At 34.5% G+C, this 22,236-nt stretch overlaps 2 protein-coding genes across 2 annotated transcripts; one reads left to right on the plus strand and one right to left on the minus strand.

Moving 5' to 3' along the window:
• The first annotated feature begins 907 nt into the window (after nucleotides 1-907).
• On the plus strand, nucleotides 908-5,832 carry LOC145621589 (phosphatidylinositol/phosphatidylcholine transfer protein SFH12-like). Its single transcript, XM_081676312.1, has 14 exons — nucleotides 908-984; nucleotides 1,125-1,386; nucleotides 1,518-1,617; nucleotides 2,038-2,304; nucleotides 2,486-2,563; nucleotides 2,672-2,773; nucleotides 2,868-2,917; nucleotides 3,144-3,243; nucleotides 3,371-3,466; nucleotides 3,561-3,608; nucleotides 3,947-4,076; nucleotides 4,591-4,967; nucleotides 5,442-5,516; nucleotides 5,608-5,832. Exons 1-14 carry the CDS (start codon nucleotides 918-920, stop codon nucleotides 5,617-5,619), a joined length of 1,764 nt encoding a protein of 587 aa, XP_081532438.1. The 5' UTR covers nucleotides 908-917; the 3' UTR covers nucleotides 5,620-5,832.
• Nucleotides 5,833-6,959: 1,127 nt separating this feature from the next.
• On the minus strand, nucleotides 6,960-14,029 carry LOC145621588 (phosphatidylinositol/phosphatidylcholine transfer protein SFH6-like). Its single transcript, XM_081676311.1, has 15 exons — nucleotides 13,625-14,029; nucleotides 13,428-13,512; nucleotides 11,368-11,671; nucleotides 11,182-11,281; nucleotides 10,773-11,039; nucleotides 10,598-10,675; nucleotides 10,406-10,507; nucleotides 10,261-10,310; nucleotides 10,044-10,143; nucleotides 9,789-9,887; nucleotides 9,593-9,706; nucleotides 9,324-9,456; nucleotides 8,325-8,725; nucleotides 7,314-7,388; nucleotides 6,960-7,208 (listed from the first exon to the last, which is right to left on the minus strand). The coding sequence occupies exons 2-15, from the start codon at nucleotides 13,459-13,461 to the stop codon at nucleotides 7,188-7,190; spliced, it is 1,878 nt and encodes a 625-aa protein (XP_081532437.1). The 5' UTR covers nucleotides 13,462-13,512; nucleotides 13,625-14,029; the 3' UTR covers nucleotides 6,960-7,187.
• Between the last annotated feature and the right edge of the window lie 8,207 nt (nucleotides 14,030-22,236).

Raw genomic sequence — 22,236 nt, forward strand, 5'->3', positions numbered from 1 at the left:
AATTCTCTCTCCTCCCTTCATTTTTTTTTGCTCCTAAACATATTTTGTTTCCAGGTAATAATTTCTTCTTCTTATCCTAATTACATAATTATCTATTAAAAAAAATAACAAAAACAAAAAACAAAAGCAACAATTTTTTGCATTCATTGTTGCTCAATTGAGATAATTCTGCATTAAGTTGGTATATTTCTTCTTGTTAGCTTATGAAATTGTAGATTTTTTTGGGGGGTGATATTAAGCTGATAATGATTCTGTTTTTCTATAATGGTAAAATCTCCTAAGGGCTTTTGTGGGTTTTTTTTTTTTTTTTTTTTTCTCGGTACGTGTATGGATATGACATTGATGTAGGCGAGATTGAATGAATATCATAGAGAGTCACGTAGAGTAGTGATGTAGACGAGATTTAATACCAGTATTGAATGTCAAGTTGGTTAGCTTTTATGAATAACATTACTATTGTGTTGATTTATTTGATAAACCCTTTTAATGTTATTCCATGATTATGTAGTGTAAATAATTGACCTCTATTATTGAATGTGTTTGATCCAATATAAAAACTTACCATAAGTTGTATTTTTTTTTTTTGATATACCATAAGTTATATTTTGGGGTTACAAATTATGATACTGATATCTGAGAGGTGTTTATCTTGGTGGTGATTTCACCTTGTGATTTTGTAAAGGTATACTTGAAGTCAGAGTAATCAAATGTCATGAACAAATATATCTTGAAGATGTTTCAAATGATTCGCGCTCTTATGTGTATTGATATCCTACATGATCTTTCACAAACATCTTATAGAAATGGAACTGAATAACTACAAAATCAATCTTTATATGGTACTTGTATATATTTGTACCACAATGTGATATGAGTGTTTGGTTGTTTATTCTTTGCAGAGTTTTTTGACGCGTTTTATGAGTGTAGAAGCAATGACCATGACCGAAACAATGTCTGGATCTGTTGTGCAGTCCCTTAAACCGGGTAAGTGTATTTTACCTCTCTTGTTCTCAAGGTGATTTATTCTGATTTCTGACAAATTATGCTTCTGATGAAAATGTAGGCCTTTTGATTGATATGGTATTAAATTGATCTTATTTGGCTATTTTGGTTACTTTTCTCAGGACTTGAGAAACCTGACATTGATTTCTACGATGATGAGAAGAAAACGAAGCTTGGTTCCTTCAAGAAGGCGGCTTTTAATGTCTCAAGCATGTTCAGAAACTCGCTGACAAAGAAAGGTAGAAGGAACAGCAGAGTCATGTCATTTGCTTTCGAAGATGAACATGATGCAGAGGAAATGAAGGCAGTAGATGCATTTCGTCAGGCCCTTAGTTTGGAAGAATTGCTGCCTTCAAAGCATGATGATTATCACATGCTGCTTAGGTAACATTTTCCATCTTTATTTTAACTTGATTTCAAAATTGTTCCTAGACATTTTATTCCAATTTGTCTGAAATTAGTTTGAATTTTTCTTGGTTTAAATAGTGCATAACAAATAATGTACAATTTGACAGATTCTTGAAGGCCAGGAAGTTTGATATTGAGAAGTCAAAGCAAATGTGGTCTGACATGATCCAATGGAGAAAGGATTTTGGTGCTGACACAATCATGGAGGTATATACTGTATATTCTCAGGATGATGTTCTTATACTATACTATATGTTTCTGTCAGGTGAATCAAACAGATCAGTTGGGTCATCTTGTTTAGAATCTTTAGATTGATCGATCTAATGTTTTGATTAGAATTTTTTGATTGTTTTTTTTTACTTTATACAAGCCTTTATGAATTTCATTCAAATTTGATCGGATTTTGTTCAGGTCGGGTTAGGTGCTATCTTATGCCTATATGTAATGGGTTTGAACTTTGAAGAGAATTTTTTTACCTATCTTCAAGAATTTATCTGTTTTAGACAAGTTTTCTTCAGTTGGGCTCAGATTGGGTCAGTTTTTGACATGTTCAGCACTCATCTAGTCTCAAGTGATGTAGTGATGTTTTCTAACTGCCTTGCCATACTTTTCGTCTTTCCTGTATAGGATTTTGAGTTCAAGGAAGTTGAAGAAGTCAAGCAATACTATCCTCAAGGACACCATGGAGTTGACAAGGAAGGCCGGCCAGTTTACATTGAAAAGTTGGGTCAGGTTGATCCGAACAAGTTGATGCAAGTCACCTCCATGGAACGATATCTTAAATATCACGTCCAAGAGTTTGAGAGGACCTTTATTGATAAGTTTCCTGCTTGCTCAATCGCTGCAAAGAAACACATCGATCAGAGTACAACTATTCTGGATGTTCAAGGAGTGGTATGTATGAGATGAACTGTGCCATAACATAAATCTCTTGTTGAAAAACTTGAAATGTTATTTCTATTAAAGCACAAGTTAAAATTCAAAGAAATTATGGTTTTACTAGCCACAGAATAGCAAAGCATTAAGATCAGGACCGAAAATTAATATTTGGTATGTGTGATGTGCACTTGTGCAGGGACTTAAGAACTTCAACAAGGCGGCAAGGGAACTCATCCAGACCCTACAAAAGATAGATGGTGACAACTACCCTGAGGTACAGATTTTCTTGCTTCCTTACACATTTTACAAGTTTGTTTATGGTATGATTGGTTGCCAAACTGAGGATCAGGAAAACTTTTGACATTTTTTTCTGTTTTCTCAGACCTTGTGCAGGATGTACATCATCAATGCAGGATCTGGTTTCAGGCTGTTGTGGAGCACCGTTAAGTCGTTCCTTGATCCCAAGACCACCCAGAAGATTCATGTAAGAACTTAATAAATACGAAGTATCTCTTTTTGTTCTACTGTGATTTTTGATTGAGGATTTTAGGCCTAATATAATTTTTTTTTGTGTAAAGGTCCTGGGCAACAAGTACCAAAGCAAACTGCTTGAGATCATTGATGCCAGGTTACTATTCTATCTGTTATTGATCTATACTCCCTCCGTTCCTACATAAAACTTACTGCGAGTGTCAGACTCTGAAATTTTACTTCTCTAACATTAGTTAGAGTGAAATGAGTTTAAAATCCAGAAAGTGACTGTTTATTGGGACGAGAGATGGCTTAAGTACTCTGTATATAGTTGAAGTTGCATCATCTATATACTTATGAAGCCAATTTTCATATGATTACAGTGAACTGCCAGAATTTTTGGGCGGTACCTGCACCTGTGCAGAAAAAGGTGGCTGCTTGAAATCTGATAAAGGGCCATGGAATGATCCTGAGATCATGAAGGTTTGATTTTAGCAGAAAATCTCTATTCTACCTAGTACATCATATCTTCCAATTAATTGAACTTACATTATCTTTCTTTCATTTGTTAATTGTTTTTTTTTCCTTCCTACTGTTCCCGCTTCTGCAGATGGTTCGTAATGGTGAGGCCAAATGCAACGTAAGGGGTCCCTTCCCAGTGATAGACGAGAAAACCATTGGTGAAGATGAGATGGCAAAACCAAAGGTAGTCTTCTGACTTCTAGGGAATATGCTTATCTCCAAACTGAAAATGTACTGCATATTTACTAACTTCATTTCTTTGTTTTCGTAATGTGAAGGGATGCAACTCATGCGATTCAGATGAGTTCCAGTATTATGCACCCAAAGTAAGTGTGAATATTTCATTCATTGTAATACAGACTTTATAGTATTGTAAATAGCTAGCAGAAGCAAACAGATACTATATTGCAGAAATTTTTGCTGTACAGTGATGAGTTGATGACTGATAATGAATGAATCTTTTAGAAAAATAGCAAAAGTCATTCATGGACTACAGACTTCATAGTTGTCACATGCACATTGTCTCAACCACTAATATTTTCCAGACATTTAGTTTAAATGAGGGCATAATAGAACTCAAAAATTATATGCTATTACAACATTTAGAAAGGTGACAACTTTGTTTCTGTTATCCTAAATTAGTTTTTGTGTCTACTATTTTCAGGAACCTATGTGCAAAGATGCACCTAGTCCCTTCCCATATGACAACTTCGTCCCAATAGTAGACAAGGACATGGAAAAATCGTGGAGCAAACCTGTTGATATCAACATGAACAAGCTAGCCATGACCAAAGGTATCGGCATCCCTGCCCTCTTTAACATGAAATTTTGCCAAATGTGTCTCTACTTTTATTTATGGACTTGCACCCAAAGGGAAAGGATTTAAGCCAGGGGCGAAAAGAGTTACTGCCTGGCCTTTTCAGAAATATAAACTAGTTGAACTAATATGTGCACATGACTACTATATGTCCTGAGACCTACAAATGGTGTAATCTATATGCATACTAAGTAGTAAAATAAGTATACAAGTCCAATTACATTATGTGTTGACGTATTGTATCTTTTATGAATTTCTATGAGTCTCTATTTAAGTATGAAAACTAGTTAAGAGCAGATATAAAATTTATGTAGTTTCTATTTTGCAGATTATGGATTTATTTCACTAGGTTGCAGTGGATTTTTGTTGTTGTTGCTTTGGTCTGCCTAGCAGATATTATTAATAGTAAATTAGTAACTGAAGCACGTTTATGTATAGAAGAGTTAAAGGTTTGAAATTCTGTTACTGATATTTACTTCCTGAAACTGCAGGTTGTTTACCATCAAAGAACAGTTTTGATGGTTCTAATCAGAAATTCAGCAACCATCTAGTCACTGGTCTCATGTCTGTGATGATGGGCATTGTAACAATGATCAGATTGACTCGAAACATGCCTAAGAAGCTCACTGATGCGACCTTATATACCTACTGTGATGAGTCTGCTGTGAAGGACTCGCATAAATTGCCTGGACATGCAATCTCTGAGGTCGAGTATTTTGCAATGATGAAGCGCATGGGTGAATTGGAAGGGAAGGTGATTTCCCTTGCTGCAAAACCAGCAATCATGCCTCCCGAAAAAGAGGAAATGCTCAACAATGCAATAAGCCGTGTAGAAATCCTAGAGCAGGAACTTTCCGCAACAAAGAAGGTACTTTATACATCTTAATCATTAAGTTTATTGACATTAATCCTACTACCTCCGTTAAATGTTATGTGCAACTTTGGAATATTTTATATCTCACAAATAATACCCCAAAGTTGCACATAACATTTAACGGAGGCAGTAGATAGTTTCTGAGATTAAGACTGAACCTGCAATTGTTTCTGAAATGTATCCTAGGCTAAGATTCTAAGAACAAGAATGTATTCCTGTATAAATTGTCTAGCAACGTTACATTATGAGCTAGACCTCCTACATAAATACATCTAACAAGAGTAACATATTGAAAGTGTCTTAATTCAAGTCAAACGGGAGTTATCATCATGCTACTTAGGACATACTTCTAAAATAAATCAAATTAACTGTCTTACAAGTATCGAAAGTTTGATGAACTTATACATAGATTTTGGAGAGATTTTTTCATATGAAAAATCAAATTGTGACAAAATTGAACTGTTGCAGCTTCTTGAGGAATCAATGCAAAGACAGGGAGAGCTGTTGGCATTCCTCGAAAAGAAGAAAAAGAAGAAGAAGATGGTATGCATTTACATTCATTTTATTTTTGTTATAACTTCACTGCAGCACAATTTGGAGTTACTGATTTCTTCTCCTTATGTTGCATCTGCAGTTCCTTTTTTGAGCACATCAGTTCTTCTGATCAGAGATAGTAGAAGTGAGTTGTCTGTAAACTGTCCGCTGCCTTGCTGTAATATTAAGAGTCGAAGAGTCTCTAACCTGGAGGCGATTGCGAGTTATATCCCCCGCTATCCCCCTCGACGTTTGCCTGTTGCTTTGTATATGACTAATATACTATCACCTCAATTATTTATCTTATATTTTTTCTTTGATATTACTTCTGAAAAGTTTGTACATCGTAAGAATGACTTCAGCGGACACTTGTACTCGATGAGACTATGAGTCTATGACCCCTTGTGTTTTGTGACTTTTGTTGGATGAGAAACTGGACTGTGCAGTTCAGTTTCTCATCATGTTGGCTGTGCCACAATTAACAGGGAAACAATTACTTAATTAAGACAATATCTATTAAAATAGAAAGGGTTTGTCATTATGGATTAACTAGTGCAGAACCTCAACCCTGTAGTTCCTCAAGTCCTCATCAGCCACTGATTGTACTCCCTTTTTCAATCGGCCGCTAACTGTATTCCCTAAACTTAATTGGCCACAGCTGATAGCTCAAAGAGGACCATTGCCTCACATGTCCTTTCTCCAGTCATCTTGGATTTGTGTGTGTGTGTGTGTGTGTGTGTGTGTTTTCTCTATGCCAATGTGTTGTTTTACTTTCGATGTGTTTTATTGTGAATGTTGTTGAACTTAAATAAACGCCTGATGTTTCGGAACTTCTTAGTTCTTACAGATACATGTAAGCAAATATCACTAATTTCTTGCAGCCTGAAACATATCACAAGATTAGCTACAACACCTTATGTTCCAAGGTTATTCAGTGATTCATTACTAACAAATTTGTTCGCCGGTGAATACTCTTTTCCCCTCAGTTTTTCTGCCCAATTACCTGATAGCATTCGCTAATGATCATTTTCGAACATAGGTAGCAATATGCAAACGCAACGCAAGACTTCTACGAGATTGGCTAGCATCGTTGAAATTTTATCAAATTATTTCCGTTCGGCCAAAAAGAAGCCTATTGTTCCAATAATTGAACTAAAAAGCTAGCAAAAACAATGAAATGCTAATATTATGCTTCATATCAAGAATGTTCCCTAACTTTTTTTTTGGTGGCATCATTTGATTATTATACGGGAACAAACATTACTTTAGCAGGGAGAACGTGGAAACCCAGATCAAACAATAAAAATCTTACTATCAAGGGTTTATGGTTTAACCAAAAAAACAAAGGGTTTATGGATGATAACATGAAAACTAAGTCATATAACCGGAGAGACATAGCAACGTTGGATATTCGATGGATTGTAATTAAAACGAAATAAACACACACGCAAGTTTTCAGAAAACATTATGTAATTCTTTTTCAACCCTCCGCTTAGTTGGAACTGGGGGCTGTGAAATCTACATACACATTTTCTGCATCTCTTTACATTGTTGCGGGCAGTAGCTCGTTTTGTCAAATATGAAGTAGATATAGTTTTACATATAGAAAAGGTAAGGTTACGCAAATGTCTCAGCTCTTGTTATCATCAACGTTCCCGTTTCTTCTTTCAATGCATCCGCTCACCAGCAAAACTTTTTCTTCTGTACCCAATGTAAAACAGAGGCGATAACAGTAAGAACACAAGCCTTGATGAATATATACAGCAGTTTCATAAAACTAGTCAAATGAATAATTATATATATTACCTGGTACTTGGCTGCTTCTTGACGATCAATATAAGCAAGCAGCTCCTCTTGCCTCATTAGAGCTTCATGTAGAGCCTGTAAATAAGGAGATTTAGAACCCAATATCTAAACCATAAAACTGCAGAACATATTAAAGTTTGTAAAGACACGTGATTTTTCAAGTTACTTGCGGAGTCACAGCGCATAAAAGAATCAAAGAAACCATACAGGCATGTACTCACTGTAATTCCTACTTTTTTCACTACAGTATTATGGACACCCTTTTCTTAATTGCAGGAAATTGCAGCTCCCTACAAGACTTAAAGATAAAATTCAATTTCCAGCAAAGCCCCTTTTCAGTTAATATTGTCCACACCTAGAAAATTAAATCATTGATCCATTGCAGTGACAAACAGTTTGCGGGATAAAAGACGTCCATGGAAGAAATATCAAATACTAAGTAAACTGGAAAATCTAGCCTAGATGAATCCAATATTATTGACCGAGCAAGGAATATTAGGTATGACTTTGCATTCACCAACATCATAATCCTTAATCACTAACAAAACTGGCACCAACACAAGGATCAAACAAATATAATTTTGTTTAAACAATTATGCATTTCACCTAATGTTAGGTATGACAACATAAGCTATAGCATTAAGAACGGCCATAACAGTGACTTGGCAATTAAAAAAAATCATGAGGCAGGTCAATTCTACGACTTGTACTCCATTCTGCTGCATGATTTTAAAGCAATTTGGCATTGATTAAAAATATGACAAAAGCACATAGACAAACAATGTAATATAGACACATTACAATTACACTGAGGTAAATTACGATGAGTTGATGATAACAGAACCAACATTATTTTTTTGCTCAAAAGGACAACACGGTCCAATCTTTTAAGAAAACAGCATACATCATTCTCAATGCAATCATCAACAAGCAACAGATTTCATGTGCTATGCAAATCATATGCAACCCCTCTACTATAAGAAAGCAAAATATCAAATTAAGCAGCTTTACCTTTTTAGTAGCAATTAACTCTGCCTCCAATGCATCCACGCGACATACAGCAGCATTCAACAATTCTTCCTTCTCGTATGGCATTTCAGAAGGCTTTGATTGAAGTGTACCAACTTTCTCCTCAAGCTCGCCCAGCCTCTTCAGTACATTGGACATCAGATCAGTTTCAGTGAATGCTGGAGGCGGAGACGGGGGACGAGATTCCTGTGGAATTGTATCTAAGGTGACGTCTTTGATATTAAGCTCATCAATAGGAGATGCATCAGGTAATTTTTTAGTCACACGACCAGCCAATGAGCGGAAAATTGTGAGCAAAGTCATGAAGAAAGCCACAATAACCATCATCACACGATCTCGGATTCCTTTTGGAGTCTTCTTTGCATCCGGCAATGGAAGTGCCGCTGCATTGAACACAACAATTGTTCTGTTAGGACTTAACTTTTACATGAATATATTACAAGATAAACCAAATGCCAACATTTAATATCACATTATATTAGCTGATAACTTTTCCATGACCACGGCTTTTTCCACATACTGAAACCCACTAAAGAGTTTTTTAAAGATGTACTCTATAAGCAAACAATGCAAAATTCTGAAGCAGCAGGATGATTTTAAGAAAATAAAAATAAATAAAAAATTAAAAATTAAAAAATAAAATAAAATAAAAACAGGATTTTATAATCACACCAAGCCTGAAGAGTCAAGAGTTTTACAGGTAATTAGTTACCAGCAGCTGTGGCAGGGGAAATTATGTAGATATTATGATGGTAAATTGGTAATGCATCAAAAGAGGAAGCTGATTCTTTCAAAAAAAAAAAAAAAGAAAAAATGAAAAAAAAGAGGAGGCTGATTGAAAACAATGAATATAGCATGGCCAATATGAACCTTAAAGCAGCAAGTCAATCTACACGTCATAGAGTTATTCGGAAATTTACACGCAGTGATTAACGTTACATAGATAAAAATACAACTGCTATCTTGAGCAAACGTGCTAACCTTTAGAAGAAAAAGGTCTCTGAATGGATGATTGCTTCTTCCAGCCAGCATCAACGGGCTTGTCAACCATGGGTACATATTCATCATACCCCGAATAACTACCAGCATAGGCTGTCTTTCCAGTTACCTTGACCTATATGGTCACAAAAGCAAAAGAAATGGACATTTTAAAATTTTAATTTAACACGTCCATTACAAAGTATAAAAAGTGACTTCATCTGATACTAATAGTGCAATTTAGACTATTACAAAGATTGTATAAAGTTTACCTCTTCACGAACAGGAGTCAACCTCAGATGCGAATAATTCATTGCTGCCTTAGGTGAAGCAATATCTTCAGCTTCAGATCCCGACTCAGCAGTAGATGTATCACTTCCTTTTAACTGTTTAAAAGTAGGTCAAATATTGAAACCAAAAGCTCAAATATTGGAAATTTCATTCATTTAAAGACATAAACAGCCATACCATTGGAAACTGAGGCTTAGCATAAGCAAGAACCTTTCCATCACTGCTCAACACTTTAACAACTTGCCTTGCACGCCGTGGCTCCCCATTAAGAACCATCTGCAGAAGAGTGAAATTGCATGCCATGATTATTTCTAAAGAAAATAAATGAATGCAACTTCTTAAGGAATTCAATTGCATACTAAGCCAGTTGAAACTATTGTCATCGCAGCAAAAACAGATACAGAGAAGGAACTTATAAGAGAAAAAACACACCTTTAATATCTCAGGAGTTCTCCAAGGTCCCTTGTCAGAGAGCATACACCCCCCTTGCTCAGCACAAGTGCAAGTGCCTCCAAGAAAATCTGGTAACTCACTGCATATGGTAGTAACAAAGTTATGAGAAAATTACAGCCAAATAACATATCATATGCTGCGGCAGAAGGTCTATATTATTCAATTTAAAATATGCTTCAAGATAAGACCACATTACCTGGCGTCAATTACTTCAAGTAATTTGCTCTGGAATTTGGTGCCAAGAACCTATGAAAACAAAATGTCATTAAACCAACCAATAAAGCCTCCTACACAAAGAACGTATCGATATAAGTAGCTAAAAAGAATCTGTTTTTTCATACATGAATCTTTGAGGTGGTTTTTGGATCTATGAAAGACTTCACAGTACTCCACAGAAGCCTAAATCCCGGGCCAGCATTAACAATGAACATCTGGTAAAGGGTCTGCACAAGTAAACCACTGCAGTTATGGTCACTTCTAAATTTTTAATCTAGTAAATTCATTCTTCCCTTCGAAAAAACAATGGAACAAACCTCAGGATAATTGTCACCATCAATCTTCTGCAGACGTGTTACAAGTTCCCTAGCAGACTTTGTGAAATTTTTTAAACCCTGAATTCATTTAAACAAAAAAAATATGTATAGCTTAGACACGTATATACAAATTGTAACATTTTAAAGAAAAAGCATGTAAATGCAGACAACATACCACGCCCTGAACATCTAAGATTGTAGTGCTTGAATCTATGTGTCGTTTTGCAGCAATGGTGCACGCTGGGAACTTAATTGAGAAGGCTTTCTCGAATTCACGGACATGATATTTTATGTAACGATCCATCGTAGTTACTTGCATAAGTTTGTTTGGATCAACTTTTCCTAATCTTTCAATGTAAATAGGTCTACCTTCTTTGTCCACGCCATGATAGCCATGGGGATAATACTTCAAGACTTCATCTATCTCTTTAAACTCAAATTCCTGGAAACATCAGATAAAATTGTCAAACATGAAATTTATAATAGGATGAGCAAAAATGGCATGCTTACAGACAATATATCATCAGAAAGAATAATGGGTTAATATAAAAAATAATCATCAATGATAGACAAAGAGCTATTACCTGCACAATATTATCAACACCAAACTCTTTCCTCCACTGAATCATATCAGCCCACATGCTTTTTGCTTTTTCAATGTCGAATTTCCTTGCTTTAAGGAACCTGCACAGAAAGATAAACATAATTTTACCTCTGCAGAGTTGATATACAAAATGACAATCAAGAAAACATAAAAACAGATAGCTCACCTCAACATCATATGATAATCATCATGTTTATCAGGTAAAAGTTCTTCCAATACCAACGCTTGTCGAAATGCATCGACAGCCCGCAACTCTTCTACATCACGGATATCTTCTATAGAAACCGAACTGACACGTCCATCACTTTTTCTTCTGCTGCTCTTTTTCTTAAGGGAATGTTTTAATTTGGTTGATGCATTTATTGCTTTCTTCTTCAAGGACCAATTTCTTGACCTCCTCTCATCCTCTGAATTCTCAAAATCAGATTTTCTTTCCCTTCTCTCATCACTTCCAGAGATTCCCTCAAAACCTGCAATAAATTAAATAATGTCAAGGGGGAGGTATAAGAGTAATGCAAATAATCAACAAAGCAAATGAAATCACTTGGCCAAATACTTAATAGCTTAACATGCATAGTCATGACATCTCAAAATGATAACATTTTTTTAACAATAAATCATCTTGATATAACATATTGTGCATATAAATCACAATCTACGGGAAGAGTTCAGACATTTAAGATAAGACAAGCAAAATAGGAAATTGAGGGCATATTTGGCTTACTTATAACAAATCATGGGGGTGAGAGCAATGGAGGCATTGGAGGGGAAGGGAAATGGAGAGGATATTCAAGCCCACGTTTGTTAAGAATAAGAGTCCAAAGCTTATATTATGAAAAAATTGCTGCCATTGATCCTTGAAACTATACATGACTGACTTGCTTGCTGATCATTTCCTAATTTGACGTAGAATACAACTATTAATTCAAAGTTCTGCCTTGAAGCTGAAACATGTGATCTAACTGCTGTACAGCTCCCATTCTTCTTTTTTTATTATTCCATATTTATTATTTTCGAGAGGATGCACCCCCCAATCCCCAATCATATTTGTATTCGAGTTCCGTTAGACAAACTTGTATTTGATGGATGATTAAACCAAGCTTTCTGTTGACAACTTAGTATTTAGCATTGAGCTAAATTAAAAGCAAATCAAATGATTCACATCTCCTCTCCCCTTCCCTCATCATCTTTGTAATCCAGATGAGAGTTCCGCGTTTCTTCTCCCCCCACCCCCACCCCTCTCTCTTTTTCTCCATCCTCCCCTTCCCTTCCTTACCCTCTCCTCCCCGTCCCTTCTAAATTACTAACCAAACAAGCTACAGGAGAAAGGTTTCACACCTTCTTGGCATCTCCTATCCAAAAATCAATAACATATAAAGCAAGACAGAGAAAATTTAACCATCGTCAAGAGACGCTTTAATCACTGCCCTTGTAAAAGCAAAAAGGCTCCATAAGACCAGGGGATAAGTTAAGGAAGTAAGAAAACAAAGGCGTGGGGAGAAACCCGTGGCTAATCCTTCAAGTTTCACCCTATCATTCATTAAGTATCCCATAACTACTTCAAAAACTCCCGGATTTTGCCTTCTTCACCTCAATATAATACCACAACATCAAAATTACAGCCCATCTATTGTTAAAAAACAAATGCCATCAAATCCCAAGCCACCTGTTGAACTCAACAACACAGCTTCCCAGCAAAAATTTCGACCGGGCGCAAGGGACATAACCCAGCTAACTAGACCCAAGTCACTTGTATCAAACTACACAGCTTCGGTTTATTTTAATCAACTGCTAACCTAAAATCTAACTCAGCAATTAAACCTACATATATCTTCATAGTTCATAGTGTTGTCATTAGCATTGTTACAACAATGTGACGCGTCTTTACCAGCTACCCCTTCTTCCCCAACCACTACCACCAAAAATTTATAGAAAATTAATAATTCCAAAAAAATCCACAAATTATATACAAATTCACATTATCCATGTATATAGTTTTTAATTTTAAAATCAAAGAATATCCTATGATTACTGATTTTGAGAAAACCCCTAAACTAAATAATAAATTAGCTAAAAATTCAAATTGAAAGAAGTTACAGAACAAAAAGAAAACCCTAAAATTTAAGCTAAAGATAATTAAACCCAAAAACATAATTTTACAAAAAATTTAAAAAAATAAAAATCCAATTAAAATATATAAGAAATTGAAGAATTAGAAAAACTCACAAGGGCGAGCAAATCGATCAAGAGGTCCCGACATTTCTTAGAAATTTCCGATCAATTTTTATGAGCAATTTAGCATCACCGGAGCCTGCATTTCGAAGAAAAAAACCCTAAAATCGTCAATCCCCCAAACCCTAACTAATTAAAACAAAAAAAATTTATCAAAGCCGAAAAAGCAAAAGAATTCAAAAACCCTATACCTCAAAAAAGCTCAAAAATCCAGATCACAAAAAAAGGGGAAGAAATTTCAAGTAACCTGAATTGTCGGTGCTAAATTGCTAATTTAAGGATGAGAGAGAAAGCAAAGAAGAAAGTGAAAGATTCCAAAATTTAAGGGAGCTGAAATTTTCAGAATTCCAAACGATAATTTTTCCAAAATTATACCAAAAACTATGACAATTTGACAATGATGATGATGATCTTAGGTTAAAAGGATATGGTCAAAGAAATTTGAATTAATTTTATTTTTGTAAGAAAAATATGAATTATGAATTAAATTCTTCCGATTTTGGTACTCTGGTAAAATTCTGATTCTCCCGAATTTGACGGCGATTTTGGAGAGAGAGAAAAAGAGGAGAGAGAAAAAAGAAAGAAAAAGAGAAATTTGAAGAGAGAGAAAAATAGGAAAAAAGAAGGGTAGATGAACTGTGATTGGAAGGTAGTGTTGAGGTGGGACCCACTTGGTGTGGGACCTACGTAGGTTGAATTTGTTTTTAGTTGACACGTGGCGGTATGGTTGGAAGGTGGAGCGGAGACGAAAGGGAGGGATGGTATTATGCTGTTTGCCTAAGCTCGGCTTTTAGCAGAATGCTTTGGCTTCGTCTTTTGGTCTTGTTGCTGTTGTAGGTTAGTACAAAATTAAATATCGGGGCGGGGTAAATATAGAATTTCGATTATACACTCGGGTCATCGGATGTAATAGGATTGCATACTCGGATGTAATAGGATTGTGGTTCTTTTTACCATCTCCGTTTTTAAATAAAGACTTATTCTATTTCTCCTCCTACGCAAAGTTTTAGGAGAAATTGGAGAAATTTATAAAACATAGAGATAGTGGGTTAATGGAAGGTAAATTAAAGGAGAGAGAATTTAAAAGTAATAAAATTGGGTTCCACTAGTTGAGAATATTTGAAAACGAAAATGGAGCAAGTTTTTAAAAACAACCGCAAAAGTAATGGAGCAAATTTTTAAAAACGAACACAAAAGAAAAATATAGCAAGTATTTGAAAACGGAGGGAGTTTGTGTTTGTATAATAATTGTATTCTCTAAGTAGATGTGAGGGGATACCTTAAATATGTATGGGAGACTATTGTGAAATTTAATCAAACAATTCGAAGTATAATTGAATTTAAAATTGAGTAGCTATGAGGAGAGATTTATTAATTTGACTAATTGTAATTAAAAATGATTTTGCTTCGTGGGAGAAATTAGTGTTAGTCATATAGAAATACAAAAATAATGGTAAAGTGTAAAGAATTTCAATTTGATGTTGAAAACAATATATACTTATTTAAATTGTTTGCAATAATTTGTAAAGAATGGGATACTGAAAATATATATAGTTGGAAGAATTGATCAAATGTCAATCAATTATTATTTAAAATTGATTTATTGTGAGAAGAAATACGAATGACTTTTTGTGATTGTGAAATGGATGTGTTTTTTTTTTTTTTTTGGGTTATGGTATAGAGAGGAACTGGTACAAAAAAAATACTTGATGCCTTGTAGCTTAGATCCATATGATCAATTGATCATGTATTGGAGAATCTATTTCACTAAGTGAAGTTTAAAGAATAGTTTGCACTCGACTTTTTCACTTGTCTCATAATATATTGATCATCGATTCCTTTTTATGTATATGGTATTGTGTCACTCCTATCAATTTTCTCTAATGTCTTACTTTTATTTTGTTGTTAAACTCATTATTCTTTGTGCATGTTATATAAGAATTTAAATTTATAGGAGGGCTGATTAAATCGTTTCTAAACAAACTAGCAAAATTAGAATTTTGAGAGGAAAAAAAATGCAAATAAAACATAATCAATTTGATATATCAATTTGTGATAGGCATGGTTATCAAATTGGTCATGAGTGTGATTTTGGATCGATTACCTAATCTAAAACATATCAAATTTAGTACTCTATTTTCTTTTTTACTGCCTTTTGTTTTATATCGTTAGCACAACTATGTGGTATTCTAACAAGCATTATGTACTCATAGTGTTATATACACATAAACTTATTTAAAAAAATGATCAATTTAATAGAGATGCACACTTTGATTAAATAAACTTATTAAAACTACAAGTATTTATTAAAATGATTTGATAGCAATTTACATATTGACATTTGGTCTCATATGATAGTTAAATTAGTTAATGGAAAAAAAGTACCGTTAAAAATAAGAAAAGTGATCGATCATTGCCTGAAATCAATATGATACAGACATACAGTTATTTTGAAGCACAAATAGTACTCAGTTCATTTACTTGTATAGTTGTATTAATTAGCACATGATGTGTGTTGTGTGTCTCCAATCCTTCACATAAGGTGGGACACTGAGAACATGATGTAATTAATTAGTCTTTTTATAGTTTGTGAAGCTTTGAATATTACTATTGAAGTTTTTTTTTTTTTTTTTTGGGGGGTAAGGTAAGTAGCCTGAACAAAATATACCTTATCGAATCGATATCACAAAAAGGTTAAATCTAGTCAAGATTATTGACAAGTTTTTTTTGAAGAGGATGGAAGATAGGGAGGATAAAGAAATGCTCACAAGTCGTTCTTAATAGCAATTAATCCCAAAATCTTGTGATTGTGACATATACTTCGTACTTTGTAATTCTTACCAGAATGTATTACTGTACAATACTTCTTGTACTTAACAAGAGGCTATTAGTAATTCACAATTTCACATGATCACACACCAATACATACTCTCATGCTACGTATTCAGAAATACAAGGCATAGTAGAAATTGTTAAAAGAAAAATTTTGATTAATCAAAACATATTACTTTTTTTTTTTTTTTGAAGGGGGGAGATAAAATTCATTAATAATAAGCCATACGGCACTTACATAAGAGATCGTAATCGAACAATACAAAGACAAAAGAACCAATTTCAAGTTCGAAATAAAGAAAACTACAATTGCACTCGCAAAATGACTTTCTTAAGTACCCTTGGCTCATATAACGCTGTCCTATGCAGCCTCTTGCAAGGGGGTCTGGCAATATGCTGTAGTTTCTGACGTGAACCTTCATTAGCTCAGAATCCCGTACTCCTCGACCTGAAATCAAAATTGGTGTCGTACACTTCACCATAGACAAGACAATCTCCGATTCAAACACGGATATCGGCATGGAAGCATAACCCTTAAGTCCAAACCAACAAAAGATACAACCGAAGCCCCATAGCCAAAAAACCCGGCTTAAATCCTGCACCAGAAGATCGGTACACCGATCTGCATACCCCATGTCACTCAAACACACCACACAGACAGAAAAAATAACAAAACTAAACAGCACACAAAGACTCCTAAAACGAAAAACAGGAAGAAACTTAAAAACTAAAACAACGGACAAAACCCTAACAACCCACCCCGCCGCCACTCCGAGCACAACCACCAAAGCTCCGAGGTTCACCAACCCAACCCACAAGCCGCCTGACAATAGGACCCCAGCCACCAAGGCCCGCCCGATAAACCCATACCCCCCACACCCCTGAACCGCGGCAGCGACAACCCTACGCGAGGGACTAAGAACGGCCCTACGCGAGGGACTCGGAGGGATCTCCCTCCCCGTTCTCGAAAACAACGACGCACCGACGGCCAAAACGGAGGAGCATAGCCACGGCGGGGAAGCGGCAACGAAAACCGGCGGCAAGCCGGCGGTAAGGCCGGAGAGGAACTGGAACGGCCGTAAAAGGGAGACGGAGCACGATGCTAGGCCGGAAAAACAAAACACCACAACGAAAACTAAAACGCGAAAAAGAAAGGGAAAAAACAAACTAAAAGAGTAGATCGGAGGCTCGCCGACGTCCAGGCATGGGCTGTGGGCCGCACGCCGGCCGGCGAGCCTCATGGCTGGAGAAAATTAGGGGGAGGCGATAGGGTTTCGGTGGAGGAGAGGAGAGGTTAGAGAGAGAAAGTTCTTCTTAAATAGCAACATAGACGTTTTGTTTTTATCAAAACATATTACTTGAATGTAATACGGAGTACAATATTAATACAAAAATTGGGTGTTAAAATGTGGTTGTCAAGCCATGTATTTCCTTGCGCGTACAGCATGGTCAACTAAGAGATAAGCTGTACGTAGAAGACTTTTAAAAAAGAAAACCTTACTACGAACTCCATGTTTCCCGTCTTTTACAAACTTTTTTTTACTCTTGGATAAAGTTTCGGTGCTCATCATCCATCGACATTTTTTTGTGTCCAATGTGACAATGTCCCTGTAATTGTTGCAGGAAGTAAATTACTTATAAGAACTTTAATAACTACTTAATTTACAAAAACTTTTTACCTTTTTTATCTTTTTAACCTCTACAGAATATTCATATAGAAGTATATTACATCAAGTCATAATTTAATTTTTGATTGCTTATCATCAAATATTTTAAATTGTGCATTAACAAAACATTATGAAAATTCTTTGGAAAGGATCAAAGGACACATTTGTATGATAAAGTACGTCTAAATAAATCTCACTTTAAATTGTACTCGTAGTGTTTTTCTTAGGGCCTGTTCACATTTACTTAATTTCAGTTCAGTTCAGCTCCAATCAGTTCAGTTCAGTTCAGTTCAGCTCTTAATTTCCCTCTCACATAAAATATTCATTTCAGCTCAATTCAGTTCAGTTCAGCTCCAATCAGTTCAGTTCAGCTTAATTCAGTAAATATGAACAGGCCCTTAGTGTCAATCTGTTGCTGCTAGATAAGAGATGATGTAAATTCTTAGTCTAATCAAAGAAAATGAAATAAGATTAATTAGGAGTTTGGGGCAATTTTGTAGGGATGATGGGAATATCACTTTAGGTAATTTATTTTATTACATATTGAGATAAGTGATAGTGAAATCTACTTATTTAGACCTAATTGATATTTATAAATTTTCTCTTTATTAGGCCCTGTTCTTTTCACCTTAAAAAAATAATATTAAGTAAAAATAATTTCAGTTTAATAAAAATAAGTTCAATTCAGTAAAATTAATTTCAGTTCAGTAAAAATAAGTTCAATTCAGTAAAATTCAGTTTTCTTAAAGAAGAATTATAATACAAAACCAGTAAAAATAATTTCAGTTCAGTAAAAAAAATTTAATTTCAGTATTAATAATTTCAATTCGGTAAAATTAAATTCAGTTCAGTAAAAATAAGTTCAATTCAGTAAAAATAATTTCAGTTCAGCAAAATTAAGGTGAATCAAACAGGGCCTTAATAGTAATATATTTGTAAATCCGGATCAACAGATTGGGTTCGGGTTAGATTTCGTGCCGTTTGAGTTGAGCCTTTTGGATCATTATAAAATATGAAAAATAAATACTACCTCCGATTCGAATTACTCGCAACAAAAGAATATTTTATGACTCACAAATAATACCCCTTTTGTTGCGAGTAATATGAACTAGAGGTAGTAGGTCAAATCGGACGACTGATTTTGGGTTGGGTTTGGGTTTTAAATCGGGTCAGGTTGAGTTATCGGGTCAGGAATTGACAGGTCTTTAGTGTGAGTAATGAATTGTCTACTCATTAGAGACGGGTAAATATAGTAATTGTCCAAAGTACTTCAGAGTTTAATAAAATACTCGTATTAGTAACCGAATCCAATAAAAAACTGGTAATAGTAGGTAAAGTAGTCGTATGACTTATTCCATGGGGAATGCAACACCCCGGCAGTTGCGCAAATCAACAAAAAAAAATCTCGAGTTTCATGTATTGTCAACCAAAAACAGGCTTTAAATAATAAAGTTAAGTGTAAAATAATTTAAGCATGGTTATGCATGTTTTGTTAATAGTAGAAGTAAGCACGCAACACTAAGGAAACAACTCGAAAACATAATGATCAGTTAGACAATAAGAGTACTTTACGTGCATGCAAAGATTTTTTTTAAAAGCTTTTCTTCTTTTTTTCCACTTTGTGTTATCTTTAACCCTCGATTATTGTTAGGTGACAACTCATGAAGTTGGTCGCCAACTTCAAGAACTTGACTAGACCAAGCCCCTACTTTGGAGGCCTCTGTCTTAAACGAATTGCCGTTACAAGGAAACATGTGAATTACAGTACTATCCAGTTTTCGGTCAAAATTTACTCCGTATTGTTTTATTTATTTTTTTTACTGTATATGTCAGTTTATACTTCGTATTTGCAACTTATTGGTATTATTTACAGCTTGATCTGATCTAGTGATAAAGATTGTACCTTCTAACCTTGAGGTTGGAGGTTCAATCCCACTAGAGGCACATTAAGGGTGGGGATCCCTTATCTTTTCCCCCCCACTCTCAAAGTGTCCAACCTGTTCGGACGTTCGTTGTCCCGGATTGCTACTGTTGTAGACATCCAATTGAAAAGGCTTTTTAAAATTTCTATTTGTCATTGTCAAACTAGAATTGAGTTTTATTTATTTTTTTTTTTAAGTATATTTTTTAAAATTGAACCTTGTGGTTTGCACTTATATACTAGTAGTTTTTTTTTTTAACATATTAATAACATACTTGATAACTGACTTAGATTATTTATTGCTCTTGTAAGAGGTTGATGGTTCAATCCTCCTTATCCTAGCGTTTTTATATGGAGTAATGTTGGTTGCTTGGGTGATGTGGTATTGTTTGAGTGATGTGACGTCATGAGATGTTGGGAAGATAACATGACGCAACAAAAAAAAAAAACAACAAAAAAAAAAGAACTACGTGGTACATTGACATTTTTAGGAACGCCTTTTAATATATAACATAGATATAGATTAGCTAATTTGTCCCTATTAACTTATCTCGTAAGAACTTACCTTTTCAATATAATAGGGCAGTCGACGCGTGCGATGCGCGCGAAGTGATTTGCCCTTTCTTGATGTCTATATTAGGTTGTGTTTAAACTTTTCACAACATTGGGATTTTAGGGAAAATAATTTGATAAATTAATGGAATGTGTATTTAAAGTTTTCGTTTTTTCCTGCACAACCTTTCTTCAAGTAACATCTATGCAATTATTCAACGGTGTAATATTGCAAAAACATCTACAAACTTAATTAGAAATGGATTAAATACAATTCAAAAATCATAGAGCACATATTATATACTAAAAGAAGTAATTTAACATTAATTACATATGCAATAGTAGAACAATTTTTCGGAACATTTACTATTTGATAGTCTATACTCTTACCCAACCTAGTAATTATTCTACATAAGTATATGAGATTAACTATATGAAACTGAAAAAGAGAAACAAGTACGCCCTGCAACTCGCATAAACAACAATTAGATAAAATAGTCCCTTGGCAGTTGGTAATAAATCATCTATTCATACATACAATTCTTTTTTCATTTTAAATAATAATAATAATATCATATGAAGTGTAAATCATTAATTTTCTTTTTAATTAATAAAAAAAAAGCATTACATATATTTTGCTAAAAAAACCGAATTAATTGATGGTATATGTTTAATGAAAAAAAAAACATTAAATGTATTAATGATAGTAAGCATATTATTGAAGGTAAAAAAGTAAATACACATTTTGCACACAATATTGATGGTATAATTGGTAGCACACTATTCCTAAGAGTTATTTAACCTGAACAAGGAGGAGGAGAGTTTGGGCCACAAACAAGGCTTTAGAGCTTCCATACTAAAACAAATTGGCAATAGTAGGAGGTACTCCTCTACCTTATAAAGTGAAACATTTTCTCCTCTTTCTCCAATATGAGACACTCATAAGTAGGCTACAATGGGATTCAACATGTACTTTTGCGAATTCTTATTTAACTTTCTTAATACCCGTGAAGATTGTCCATAAAGTTAAAAAAGTTAAAATTATTAAAAGATAACTTTCTTAATTGTACTTTTGTGTTAGTGGATCTTTTAGGGACAGAGGAGTATTAAAAGTTAAAATTATTAACTTTTGAATAATAAAGGTGATTGATCATTAATACCCTTTCTAAATTTTTAGGAAATTAAATTTATTATACCTTTACGCGTAACAATTAATCAATTATCTAATTTATTAAACATTCACACTTAAACTATCTATCTACATATCAAAGCTAACAAATTTGTTGACAGCTAAAAAGTGATACATAATACAATTTACAATTTAAATCACAACTAATGCTTATCTTCACATCTACATTTCGCCAAACAAGACTTAAAAGAATGCTTTAACACAAGTTATAAGGCCTTGTTTGGTTGGATGTGGGAAGTAGAAGTTTCCATGAAATCTCAATTCCTAGGAAGTTTCCATGAAGTAGAAGTTTCCTATGAAATTGTAATTCCTAGGAATTTCCAAAAATTGTCTGGTTGGATGTGGGAATTTCCACTTTTCATGGGAAGTTTCACTTACCTAAGGGGGAGTGGGGGACTAGTTAAGTTAATTCCTTCATTTTGTGGGAAGTGGAATTTCCTAGGAAGTTCCAATTCCTACACTATTGTCAACCAAACAAACATGCACTAATCTATTTCCTAGGAATTAAAAATTCCATGAATTTGTTTGTCAACTAAACAAGGCATAAACTCCTAAAGAGATATGACGAGCAGCTTCCCAACCACAGTCAATACGACGATACCGAGTTGACGCACTTCATGATTAAATTAAACCAACTAGCCT

The sequence above is a fragment of the Chenopodium album genome, chromosome 27 (genome assembly GCF_948465745.1).
Source record: "Chenopodium album chromosome 27, dcCheAlbu1.1, whole genome shotgun sequence".
Taxonomy (NCBI): Eukaryota; Viridiplantae; Streptophyta; class Magnoliopsida; order Caryophyllales; family Amaranthaceae; genus Chenopodium; species Chenopodium album.

Coding starts and splice junctions, on each gene's coding strand:
- LOC145621588 (XM_081676311.1), bottom strand. CDS start 13,461: ATGTCGGGACCTCTTGATCGATTTGCTCGCCCTT. Junction 10,508..10,597: donor ATGGTGACAATTATCCTGAG/GTTTGTTCCATT, acceptor TTACTTGTGCAG/ACCCTTTACCAGATGTTCAT. Junction 9,888..10,043: donor GAACTCCTGAGATATTAAAG/GTGTGTTTTTTC, acceptor ACTCTTCTGCAG/ATGGTTCTTAATGGGGAGCC.
- LOC145621589 (XM_081676312.1), top strand. CDS start 918: ATGAGTGTAGAAGCAATGACCATGACCGAAACAATGTCTGGATCTGTT. Junction 2,918..3,143: donor CTTGAGATCATTGATGCCAG/GTTACTATTCTA, acceptor ATATGATTACAG/TGAACTGCCAGAATTTTTGG. Junction 3,244..3,370: donor ATGATCCTGAGATCATGAAG/GTTTGATTTTAG, acceptor CCGCTTCTGCAG/ATGGTTCGTAATGGTGAGGC.